Source organism: Pseudonaja textilis, chromosome 2 (genome assembly GCF_049901715.1).
Source record: "Pseudonaja textilis isolate UNSWEBS1 chromosome 2, rPseTex1.2, whole genome shotgun sequence".
Lineage (NCBI taxonomy): Eukaryota > Metazoa > Chordata > Lepidosauria > Squamata > Elapidae > Pseudonaja > Pseudonaja textilis.
The window spans coordinates 99,269,580-99,283,278 of NC_141991.1; the positions used below are offsets into that span (position 1 = coordinate 99,269,580).

General features: G+C 37.3%; 1 protein-coding gene across 1 annotated transcript in view; it reads left to right on the forward strand.

Annotated features, from left to right (window-relative positions):
• Nucleotides 1-13,699, forward strand: part of DNAH9 (dynein axonemal heavy chain 9) — a 221,432-nt gene that overhangs the window by 147,534 nt on the left and 60,199 nt on the right. The window contains exons 55-59 of the mRNA XM_026696149.2: nucleotides 232-436; nucleotides 4,875-5,039; nucleotides 6,637-6,777; nucleotides 12,918-13,088; nucleotides 13,471-13,593. Coding sequence (XP_026551934.2) covers nucleotides 232-436; nucleotides 4,875-5,039; nucleotides 6,637-6,777; nucleotides 12,918-13,088; nucleotides 13,471-13,593 — 805 coding nt within the window. The remainder of the gene's footprint in view (nucleotides 1-231; nucleotides 437-4,874; nucleotides 5,040-6,636; nucleotides 6,778-12,917; nucleotides 13,089-13,470; nucleotides 13,594-13,699) is intronic.

Below are 13,699 nucleotides of genomic sequence, written 5' to 3' on the forward strand. Positions count from 1 at the left end.
CTAAAGGACAAGGAGGGTATTGCAATGGTAAATGTGTCCTCCAAATAAGTTGGACTTCAAAAGCCAGCAGGACCTTTGGTGATTATGGGAATCAGTCTATTATATGTGGAGGACTAAAATCAGAGAAAGCTGGTTTAGAATGATCGATTCCACCTCTGGAATCTTATTAATCATCTTATCATGGCATAGGGATAAGGCAGGCATGAATAATCATGCTTAATCTTCTTTCAGGTTCATTAAAATTGGAGATAAAGAATGTGAGTACAACCCCAGCTTCCAACTGATCCTTCATACAAAACTAGCCAATCCCCATTACCAGCCAGAAATGCAAGCACAGTGCACCCTCATCAACTTTACTGTGACTCGGGATGGCCTAGAAGACCAGCTGCTGGCAGCAGTTGTGAGCATGGAGAGGCCTGACCTGGAAGAATTAAAGGTAACTAACAGAATCCAGGATGAACTGAATTAATCTCCTTTTGATCTTTCCAGCATTACCCATGTTTTGAACCATTACTTGTATCTATTATCAGAGATAAGAAAAGTTAAAGTAACTATTCCCAAAGTAGTATTTCTGCAGGCCTCAGTCATGAAGCTAGTAGAGTTTAGGATAAACATGTTAAATAGATTTTGTGTTTTGTTATAAAAAGATTTAATGTACATCTGGCCAACTAGAGCCAGCACTTTCAATATTGGCAATTAACATTAAATAGATTATTAGTGTAGCCTTATCCAAAACTGGAAGCTCCTTCATCTAGTATTGGGACTGTAGCTTTCAAAATTCCTACCATTGGAACTACAGTAATTTCACTTGCCAAATCAGATAAAACTTTTGTTTTTGATGGTGGCAACACCACTTTTTCAATTGGTGACAGCATCATTAATTCTGCTTTTTGGAGTGTTTCTATGGCTCAAAGGAGATACACAAAAATGACATAGTTCAGGCATTTTATGGCTTTTCTTGCTACTGATTGTTTTTTTTTTCCTTGACTAAATAAATGTACATATGTTGAATCAATGAACAGCTCAGCAAATGCTATTGCCTAGGTTGTAGTAATGCTGAGAGATGCAGTAGTACATGCATAAAATGTCCTAAACATAAAATGTCCTAAAGTGATTACTTCAATTAATTCTCAAGCTGTGCATGAAACATTACAAACTAGAGCTGTCGTCTGAGTACTTTAGCAAATTGAGACATGTTTACCAAGATTTTTTGGTTCTACTGAAAATAGTCATCCTTCTTCTTGTAGCTGAACAATATGTTGCTATTGACACATAAGGAGCCCTTGCAAAAAATTTGTGTGTGGCTTGTTATAATACAGTTGCTAAACAGTAGTCTAGAGAAACCTGCTGCCACAGACAACAGCCCCTAGAGAAGAACTCAAGATGGCATAAAATTTTTCCATTCAATGTAGCAAATCATTTCTCTTTCTCTCTCTCCATTCTCTGGCTTCTCAGGGAATATTGCGTCAGCTAAAAAAATAATTAATCATAAGGTCCATTTTGTGTCTCGACACTAGGAAAAGTCAAAATCTTCAGTCACGATTATATCATTTGCATATTTTAAAAATTAGAAACCTTGTACAAGCTGGTAAAATTAGCCTTAAAAACCCAATGCTGAGAGTATATTCGTTAGAGCAACTTGGTGAGTGAGCAACCACATAAATGGATCAAAGAAAGTTGGATAAACAAATAGGGAAATTCTGTAATTAGTGCTTACAGAGTGTTTGAAGTTCATATTAAACTGTATGACTTATGGACAACTGTCTCCAAATTCACAGTAATAGAGAAATCAGGAGGAATTACTATGTTTGTGAGATGAAAAAGGACAGTACAGGTAGTCTTAGAGTTATGACCATAATTGAGCCCAAAATTTATGTTGCTAAGTGAAACATTTGTTAAATGAGTCACTGCATTTATTAAGTTTGATAACAGAGTTAAGTGAATCTGGATTCCCCATTGACTTTGCTTGTCAAAAGGTCACAAAAGCTGATCACATGACTTTGGGACATTGAAACTGTCATAAGTATGAGTCAGTTGCCAAACGTCTGAATTTTGATCAGATGACCATGGGAAAATTGCAATGGTCATAAGTGTGAAACAGCAGTCCTGCAAATTCCAAATGTCAGTAACGGCACACCAAACTCTGCCAATTCAGCATTTGTTCCTGACAAATGCCCCTCCCCACAGCATCTCCTTAAATCTCAGTCCTCAGGTGTGCCTTGTGAAAAGGGGTGGGGCACTCGCCTTCTGAGTCATCGGGTTGGCCTGCACTGTTGGCCTTCTCTCCACACTTTCTGCTCGGGGATCAGGAGGGGACGGTCCTTGCTCATTGCCTGAGTTCTGTTGCTCCTCATGTCCACTGCTTGCCCTCTCTTGGTCATCCTGCCCCCGTTCCTCCCTGCTAACAAGCTGTCTCAATCCTGAGGGGCCTTGAGCTGCCTCGTCCTGCTCCTCTCCACATTCCTCCAAAGCCAACAAAGCCGCCCCCTCGATCTCCATCAACTCTACCTCCAGCTCGTCCTCATCTTCAGATTCAGGCTCCGACGGGAGCATGACAAAACCCATATCTTGCTAGATGCACAGAAGGAAGTCCATGTTTTGGGAAGTGGGAGGGGTTTAAAATTTAATCAAGCTTCCTAATATATAGCACAGAAAAACAAATTTCCTGCTAAATGATTTGCCAACCATCTGCTGATCTGTCCTAGAGACTGAAGATGCAGGATGTAGAGTTCACAATAATGAATAAGGAGTTTGGAAAGAAATGGATCATTAATGGAAATGAAAGAATCTGCCTGTACAGTTGGAAATGCATAACAAATTAAGGATTTAGGCGTCTTAATTTTATCAGCACAACAGGACTTTGGGTTATTGTTATTCTTATTGCTCTCAACTTTATTTCAGAGAATTGGTATTGCTGTGGAGAAAGTTGGAAAAGATTGAGTTTACCATATTGTTCTTTTGTACTGCAGAAAGAAACGTTCTGAAGTTATATATTAAATTTCTTATCCCATATATCTTACCCCAACCTGGCTATGCAAAGAAAACCAAATTGGGCTAAGCAGTTGCGAAAAAAAAATCATTAAATCTATTGAAGAAGCAATGCTTTTCAGTTAAATTAATTACTTCTTTGAAGTAAGAAAAATAACAGCTTTATAGTTTTGCTTTGTCTTTTTTTCCCCAAATAGATCTATAGTTAGCCTATGGCCTAAGAAAAAAAGTTATTAATTACTTCATCATAGTAGCTTTTATAAGAAAGGTTCTTTTTAATTAAACAACATTTTCAAAAACTAGGAAAGAAGGAAACATTTGTGTTTTAAAAAAATCCCAGCCTCGGCAAGCCTGTTTCCACATTTCCCATATCCAAGACTTTTCCCTTCCCATCTGTAATGTCAGAATAGCAATCCTGACTAGTAAATTAGAGTTTAGGTAAGAATGGCAAACTTGCACTTGAAGTGGAGGAGCAGCAAGAGGAAGAGGGAAATTCAGAACATATGTTCATGGAGATGTTTCACAGTTGCAGACTCCATCAAATTTTTATTCCTAATCTCTTTCTTCTGGAGCTCTTGCTGAAAAGACATTGCATTGAAAGGTACCTCCTCCATCCCCAAAAGCACCTGGGGTGGGGGGGGACACAGAGGAGCAAACAATCCAAATTATCCTTTGAGTGAAATGCTGTGATAGAAACAAATGGGGTTTAGATTCTGTGATTGTTGGCCTCTTCTCAAAACAGAGTGATCATTATGAGCAAACTACTGCTGATTATATCAATCACATTTTCTTGCAACAGAAACTGAATTGAATTGAATACTTTATATGGCAAAGTGTGATCTGACACACAAGGAATTCATGACCGACACAGAAACTCTCAGTGTACATGCAAAGTAACAGAATCACCATCATCAATCATCATCTCAATAAGAGGGAAAGGAGTAAAGGAGATAATAAGAAGGATAAATAATAATATTATAGCCATACTACATGGGTAGCATGTGCACATTGACATTAGACTGATTAGAAATATTTTGAATTCAGAAAGATCTGTGGTCTTTCAATTTGTATCATCTCCAGTGCTGCTCAGTCTTATGACATTTATTTGGGACCTAGAAAATCCCTGTAGATTCTGGAGAATTTGAGCATAAGATTCTAGTTTAAGCTGAAACACTATACATTTTATCCACTTTCATTCAGCTGAATATGTTAATGGTGTAGTGGCCTCTCTCTGGACACAATGACTAAATATCAGCTGCAAACTGCACTGGCAACAGGAAGAGCATCCGGCCAGGAAACACTCAGCTCATTCTGTTGCCCCAACTCTATCCTGATGCAAGAGATTACAGGGTCATTAAAAAATAAAAATAAAAATCAACTGAATGTATTATATCTGTTTTGTAGGTTTTATTCCTAATATCTTTTTCTGGAATTCTTGCCAGATCTAGGCATCAAACTGGATTGGATTGTCTCTGGAACAATCACCCTAATACAGATTTTTGGAAGTCTGGGCTGGGCCCTTGAATGAAAATGAAGGGTATCTGCAGTCCTTAATTTTAACTGTTATACACTATATGCTGCATACATACATCATCTATTTAAATTTGGAGGGGTGTGCCATATCGCATTTCATTTTCCCAAAGAGGGAATTTCCAGCATATGATGGTTTAACAGAGGGATCTCCAAACTTGACAACTTTATGACTTGTGGACCTCAAATCCCAGAATTCCCCAGACAGCATCATGGTTGGCTGAGGAATTCTGGGAATTGAAGTCCACAATTGTTGAAGTTGCCAAGTTTGGAGATCCCTGATTTTTGATTTGCTTTGATTTGCTTTGAAAATGATATAATATGCTATATATATTACATATCTCAACTTTTTACAGTCTGATCTCACAAAGCAACAGAATGGTTACAAAATTACCTTGAAAACTTTGGAGGACAACTTGCTGTCCCGTCTCTCGTCTGCCTCAGGGAACTTTTTAGCAGATACTGCCTTGGTGGAGAATTTGGAAGTCACTAAACAAACAGCTGCGGAAATTGAAGATAAGGTAAAATTGCTAAATTGAGTCTGGTGTGTGACTAGGAACAAAAATCTATGTTAAGAGACACTGAGTGAATATGAATTGTTTAAATGTTGATATTTATTGATAGTCAGTTTTGTTTAGTGGTTAAGGCATCAAGCTAGAAACGAGGAATCCATGAGTTCTAGACCTGCCTTAGGAACAAAGTCAGCAGGGAGACCTTGGCCAGTCATTTTCTCTCAGCCCTAAACAGAGAGCAATGGTAAACCACTTCTGAAAACCTTACCAAAAAAACCCTGCAGGAACTTTTTCAGGCAGTCTCTGAGAATCAGACATGATTGAGCATAAGAAAAAAAAACTTACTAGTGACTGTTGATAAATATAATATATAAGGTAGGTTTTTTTTTCTTATTCTCTCATTTTTAGTTTGTTTAGGTTTTTTTATTAATCTTTTTTTATTTCAATTTTTTCCTTCAAATATTGTTTTGTTAATTGCGTATGTGTTTGTGTTGGTATATTTAGGTATTTTGTCAATTTTCTGGAAATTTGTAAATAAAATTTAAAAGTAAATACATTGGTTAAATGCATCTTGTTTGTTCTGCAGCTTGGAGACTAGAAATCACGATAAAACCACATTCTGGCAAGATTTACTGAGCATTTTTGTTTTAGTTCAGATGCCTTTAATGAGCAATTTAAGAGAAATAGTAGCACTGGATGCGAAGACCGTACAACTACAGAATTCTAACAAGATGTTTTAAAGCATTTAAGTTTAATTCCAAAGTGTTTTACTTGAGTTAATTCACACGCATTACATTTACTGAATTAAATTAGGAATCAAGTGGAGGCTATACAGTGTGGCAGAATCTGCTGAAGTTTCCACAGTCTGTATTAAATTGGCTGGAATTCAGCATCTTTTCACTCCCTGAGTGAAAATTTGGCTTTGAAAATTATCTGTTCAATACTCATCTGACGTAGATGATTTGCTTTGCAAATAACGGATGACATCTTTCACCTGTAACCACACTGAAGAGCCATGGGAATGGGCACTGCCAAGTTTGCCCTTCGGCACAAATGAGAGATGTTTCTGAACTATTTGTGCAGAGGGTACTTTCAAGCTTTGGTAGCTGACACCCAGACATCCTTGCTGATAAAGTTACGTAACACCTCCATTTTAAGATATGCGAAAATTTAATGTGGGCATAGTAATGACCTTGGAAAGAGAAGAGAATCTGATGGAAGTTAATTCGATAATTAATTTACAGATGAAGCGATGGTTGAATGTAAGTTGTGCTCTCAAATTGCAAATGGAGACGTGGGTACTCTATTTTTCTTATCTTCATTTTTAAGTGCTTTGGTTTTATTGTATTGCGAACAGTTGCTGGGGTGCATCCACAGTTTCGTTGTGCTTGTACAATGACAATAAAGTTCTTCTAATTCTAATTCTATCTGGAAATGCTGGGATTTGACACATTAGAAGCAGGCAGGAGAGGAGATATATGTCACGTGCTGCATCTGCACACATTTATCTAAAACCATGCCATCTCCATGCAAACAAAGAAAATCTGTAGCTACAGTAGGTGTGGCTATCTTGCTTCTTCATAGTTTTATTGTTACTTCCTTTCAGGTCCAGGAGTCCAAGATAACAGAAACCAAGATTAATGAGGCAAGGGAACATTACCGTCCAGCAGCAGCTCGTGCTTCCCTGCTGTATTTCATCATGAATGACCTCAACACCATCAATCCCATGTACCAATTTTCCCTAAAGGTACTATAGTTTCATCTACAGTAAGAGTTGGCTTTACCCCCTTCTCTCTCTTTTCCATTCCAAATCTTCTCTAAATGTTAAAGACAGATAAGAAGTCTGAGTCTAAAGAGACCCACTAGTTTAGTTTAGTTTACATTATTGTCATTGCACTTCGTACAACGAAATTAAATACCATCTTCAGTGTACATTATGACTATGAAAATAAACATACATCCTTCACATTCTATCCATTGAATTGAAACCCCTGATATTCCATTAATATTGCACTATACAATAGAATTCAATAGAGTTACTGCCCTGGGATAGAAGCTGTTTTTCAGTCTATTTGTTCCTGTTTTTATTATCCTGTACCATCTGCCAGATGGTAATAGTTCAAAAAAAGGGTGCCGGGAATGAGATGGATCTTTGAGAATATTTTGAATTTTTTTAGCAGGAAGGGCCTAGCAATCTTGCCAGTACTTTAAACATTATTGTATATAGTAATCTCAGGTGAAAATGTCACTAAACTTTGGTAATTCAAAACAGCCAAAATTTCACTGAGTCTGGAAAGATTTCACCATTCATTGTGAAATCTTGTTTTTCTCCCGCAAAATTTCAGCAATTATTTTTTAAAAATATTTTTGTGCTTTGCAGATGTTCTGAATGACTCATAATTATTCATGTCAGCCACAAGGGCCTATTTACTCCCTGCACACTCTCCCTTAATTAGCTTCATTAATGAGCTAATGCAAAATATATCAACAGATTGAGATTGTATTTTTTAATGTCCTAGGTCTTAAGTTTTCAGGATATTTAAGGATATTCAGAGCTGTGAATTATGTCATCTTTAATCAGTTCTTTTTGGGCATTATAAAAATGTATGACAGAAAGGTTCCTGGCCTTTGTTTGTGCCATTCTTTATGTTTTTATAATATTCAGACACTGAATGCGGCAGATTAAATAGTTTAAACTTTTGTAGAAATCTGCTGAATTTCACTTTATAGAAGACTAGAGAAACAAATGTTATTGCATTAAGTTTCCACCAGAGATTTAAATAGTTCTTTACAATTTGCAATAGCTCAAGTTACAGAAAGCTCTAAGAACATTCTGTGGAAAAAAACACCTTCTCCTATGACAATATTGCATGCCTAAACAAAATATTACTAGAAACTATTTTTAATTTTTTGCTGAGACTTTCATTCCTGTGAAACATTCTTTAAGGGTTAACATGGCATGCATTTAACTTAAGAGCAAGATATACGTAGCAATTTAGAATTCAGTCCAAATTCCTTTCCATCCATAATTGCTCTATTGTATATTCCATTTGATGGCAACTGATGACTTTTGTGTATGGTTTTTATTTGCTCAGAGTCCCCCAATTGTTTGCTTTTCTGGTTTTGAATATTTCAGCTATCACAGGAACTATGTAAGGATACTTTACATGAAAACAGGGTTTTTTAAAAATTGAACTTTGTTTTCTCTTGAGGAAACATAATGCAAGGTAATCGCCTATTATTGATCATTTTAGGGAAAAAATTCTGTTGCTTGAGGAAAGTAGACATTTTGTGAGTTATTTTTGTGCGTGTGTGTTTGCGTGGAGATTTTCTCTAATTCTTAGTTTTTATAATATAATTTCCATCCCTCAATAGGCAGAAACAATATCAAAATGAAATTTGTGCCTCTGTTCCCAATCCCTATCTTGTCTCTGTTTCTTCTGATCCAAAACACTTCCAAATGGGTACTATCCTGATTTTTGCATGTGCCATCTGTGATAGACTGTTTTTTTTCCTTCTGGCTTTATTGGCCTGCTTCTTCACTAGAAGAAAAGCACCCACTAATCTCAAAAGTGCAGCAGAAATGGAGTAAACTTGCACTGTTTTACTGAGCTGGATATGCAAAGAAACTGGCTAAAGCTTTAAAAACTAAAAGGGAAATATGAATGATAAACCAAGACTATGACCTGGAAAATGTTTTTATTGAATCTACAAAAGAAGCTTGTTAAATCCTTGAGGAAATATGTGCAATGGGATCAAAAAGAATTGAAGAGTAATTAAATCCTTTTCATCCATCTATTCATCCATCCATCCATCCATTCATCTTGTATGCTGTTTATCCTGCTAGAGATGACACTAGGCAGCTTACAGGCATTCAAATAAAATGCACTATGAAACATTAGAACAATAAGTAAGAATCATAAATTTAAAATTAAATTAAAACTAATCAGGATGGAAAGGAAGGAAATGAAGTGGACTCAGGAAGGCGGGGTGTAATCTATTCTATTAGCCACCTCCAAAATACCATATCCAAATTTCAAGGTCTTTTGGAAGGCCAAGAGGGTGAATCTCATCTTGGTGGACATGATATTCTAGTGAGCAGGAACCATGGCAGAAATGCTCTTCTTCTGGATCCTGCCAGCTGAAATTTCTTGGCTGATGGGGTTCTTCTGCTGGCCTGGGTAGAGTGAGCTAATCCCATTAGGGTGATCTGGTTTCTCAGGTAGCTTGGTCCCTTTTCATGCAGGGCTTTAAAGGTGGTAACCAACCACCTGAATTGCAGCCAGTGCAGCTTGCATAACAGCGGTATAACATGAGCCACCCTAGTGCCCCAATCCAGCTGCATTCTGCACCAGCTGAAGCTTCCGGATACTTTTCAAGTATAGCCTCGAGTAGAAGAAATTGTAGTAGTCCAACTGTGAGCTTGAACGTTTGAGTGCAGGGACACCTGATCCAGGAAAGGGTGCATTATTTCTCCCAAATTTTCACTGCAATCTAATCAGTCAAATTTTTCAATTACCTCTTTTTCTAGACATTAACAGGTATTAAATTAGTTAATATTAATTTCTAGATATTAATAAAGCAATAGATCTTGCTTAATCGATTGATCTGCAATAAGTACTGTAGACCTTTTTGTAAGCACATATTCATCATGAGTCACCATGCTCATCCATCGTCCAATAACTTTCTCTATATCCTCTGTTTTCATTTCCACCCATTCAAGCAAGTCACCTAACAGCTTTAGATTTAAATCACCTAACAGAAATTTCCCCTTGGATCATATTAATCTAAAATGCTGTATAGTTTTCTTGAAAATTCACCCTTCTTCTCTTATCATCATTCATTGGAGCCTAACATATAACCAGGGGTGGGATTCTACCAGTTCTCACCTGTTCGTTAGAACAGGTTGTTAATATTCTAAGCAGTTTCCTGAAAGGAAGGCAGGAAGGAAACATTCTGGTATTGCTTACAGAAACTGCCTCTCCATTAACCCTTATTACATTCTTGGCAGGACTAGACTTCCTGTCTCAGGAACTTCTCTGGAATTTTTTCCCCTCCTTTGCTGGTACTTTGCTTGTGTGGAGTGACCATTCAAAGTTACAATGGCACTGTAAAATGACCATTTTCACACTTATGACTGTTGCAGCATCCTCACAGTCATGAGAGGTCAGGAGAGGAGATGCATGCCTTGATGTGAGTGATATTGAGTTGGCCACACCCAGCCAATAACATGACCACCAAGCCAAGTCCACCCAGTCACATGACCACCAAGCCACACTCACCAACTGAGCCACACCCACAGAACCGGTTGTTAAAAAATTTGAATCCCACCCCTGCATGTAACTATAACTAATTTATAGATTCCTTGTTTTATAAGTACTCACAACAATCTAGGTTACATAAATCCATGTTATCTGACATTAATCTTAGTCTTTTCACTCTAATTAAGCCTCATATTCACTTTCATGCATCTGTGCATCAACTATCCAAGATCAAACCATCAACATTTAAATCTCTTACAGTTTTTGGCATTTTTTTGTTTTATAGTGCAAAGATTGTCTTGCTTGCTTGCCTTTTTGCCTTCCTACTTTCTTTTTGTTCTGTTAATTCATACTCTTCATATGTGACTTCATGATTGTCACATACTGTGCCTATAGATGTTGATCTCTGGTGCCCATCATGGCTTCAAACTTTCACTTAACATTTTTTAATAATATAAATAAAGTGCACAATCCATTGAGGTACCCTTGTTACAAGAAGCATTGCAGCTAACGTTAAGAAAAGTATTGGCCAGTTCTGGTACATTTTAGCCAGTGTGCCATATATGCAACTACAGCCCAATTTTCATCTCATTTATGTTTATGCTATTCAATGCAAGTTGGACCTCTAATCTTATAATTATCCTGCAAGCCAACTTATTTCTGCCAGCTTTCCACAAACTAATAGCACACACTTAGAATGCTATATATGATATGCATATATTTTTCAGAAATCTATAGATTGATAATTGGTAAGTTTGTTACAAGCCTAAAAATATCTTTAATATGAAAATTCATGAAACCCATGAAAATAATTTCTGGATGGCTCATAAAGAACAGCAAAGGGTTTTTATAAAAAAACAACAACATTAAAATATAACTGTCATAAAGTACAGAAGCCAAATAGCAATGATAAAAGGCCTGAGAGAATAAATATGTTTTGAAGCTCTCCCAATCTGAAGTAAGGAACACACCTGGTTTAATTCCAGTGACATATTGCATAAAGTAATCCCTGCCACCAAGAATGACAATTCAGTGCCTGATGCCAAATGTATCCATGGTGAAATCTATAAAAATTGCCCTAATGTTAAGCTTTAGTTATTGACTAAAATCCTGGGATTTGAAAGATATGAAGAGAAGAAAAAAAAGGATGATTTGCTGACAGGTGAAGCTGCAAGGAATTGAAAAAGGAAGAGATACTAAATTATTGTGGGGTAGAACATAAGGCTGGCTGAAAAGAAGAATGGAGAGTTGAAAAGAGCAGCCAAGACAACTAAAAACCACAATTCATCCCCAGCCCAAAACAGAGCTCAGGCACCATAAAAAACATGATATACTGACTAGGAAGGCAATAGCCATGTAAATTAGCTTTGGAGCTCTACTATGCCTGTAAGATGTGTCTGTAAGAGAAATTTCTTACAAAATTTCCTAGTAAGGTGAAAGAATTAAGTAATTCCTTCTCCCCCCGCTCCTTTTATTTGTTTAAGTCAGAATTTCAGCTCAGAACAAATTTGAACTAATGAGTCAAATATGCCATGAAGTTGAAGCAGAATGATAGCTTTGGCCCAGCTGCAATGGAGTTTGTCAGGAGTCTACTAACCTGTGAGGGCAGCCCAGTTTTTCTATAATGTATAACACCATTACTAATAATAAAAGACAAAGAAGGAGCAGCCCAGTTCTATTTAACCCTGCTTTCCTTAATGCCCATGACAGTAGAATAACATATTTATATCTTTGGCCTTCAAGAAATTGATAATTGGAATTCTTCCATTCTGCGTAAAGATCTTGTGTGCCAAACATGGGTAAAAGCCTTATATGCAGGTTGCTTATTCCTAGACTGCCTGAATACTAACTAGTGCTATTTACTATTTTCTTCTCAGTGTTCTGAATGAGAGCCAGAATGACATTTTATATAAAAAACTAGATTGTTTTAATTGTAATTTCCAAGGCTAAAATGGAATCAACATGGGGTCAACCTATTTTCCAAAACAACTGAAGGCAGGACAAGAAGCAATGGATGGAGAGAAGAACTAAGGAGAAATTTTGTGACAGTTAGAACCAAAGGTGGTATTCAGCAGGTTCTGAACAATTCTGGAGAATCAGTAGCAGAAGCTTTGAGTAGTTTGGAGAACCGGCAAATATCACCTCTGGCTGGCCCCACCCTCATCTATTCTCTGCCTCCTGAGTCCCATCTGATTGGCTGGGTCTTCTTTTGTTGCCTTGTACAGGAGAATGGAGCTGGAAAGCAGCTGGGGCGGGGAAGGAATGGGAATTTTGCAGTATCTTTCCCCAGCCACACCCACCAAGCCATGCCACACCCACTAAGCCACACCCACAGAATTGGTAGTAAACATATTTGAATCCCATCACTGGATAGAACAATTAATCAGTGGGACAACTTGCCTTCAGAAGTTGTGAATGCTCCAACCCTGGAAGTTTTTAAAAAGAGATTGGACAACCATTTGTCTGAAATGGTACAGTTTCCTGCCTGAGCAGTGGGTTGGACTAGAAGACCTCCAAGGTTCCTCCAACTCTGTTACTCTGTTATTAAGCCAGGGGCATTTGGAAGTCTATTAAAAGTATTCAAAGTGTTCCATTCTCACTGTCTTTTCTTTCTCACTACATTTAGGCATTTAATGTGGTTTTCCAGAAAGCTGTCTCAAGAGCTCCACCAGATGAAATCCTGAAAGAGCGAGTAAACAACCTGATTGATAGTATCACATTCTCAGTGTTTCAATATACAACTCGTGGACTCTTTGAATGTGACAAACTGACTTACACAGCCCAAGTCACTTTCCAGGTAACTTGTGGGTTTGTTAACTCTCATACCAGTTACTTTCTAAGCGGTGTGCACTGGTAAATAATGTTCTCTATGCTGCAACATTTTGCTTAAGATTTATCAGATTGTAGATAAGAAATTCTGTAATACTTTCAGTGGTAGATCATTGTCTTTGAGTCTCTGTATGATGGTTAAATTAATGTTCTAGATCCTTCATTGTATTGTGGTTCAGTAAATGGAAGAGAAACAGTTCAGTACGAAAGGTCTGCAACTCCCAACTTCTCTCTTCCACCCACTTGCTAGCATTTTGTTATTTTTTAGCATCCGGAGTCTTCCTTCTGCCCTTGTAGCCTCCATGAAACGTTGGCAAATTTCTATAGTTCAGTCTGGGTTTTTATTTCAGATACTTCTGAAGAACAAAGAAATCAGTGCAATGGAACTTAACTTCCTGCTGCGATATCCTGCCCAAACAGGTGTCACCAGTCCTGTAGAATTTTTGACAAATCATTCATGGGGTGGCATCAAGGTAACTTTTATACTCCAAATGTCTTTACTAGTAATGATTGTATTGAATAAATAAGTATGTATGTATATATGCATGTATCTGTTCATACACACACACACAGAGAACA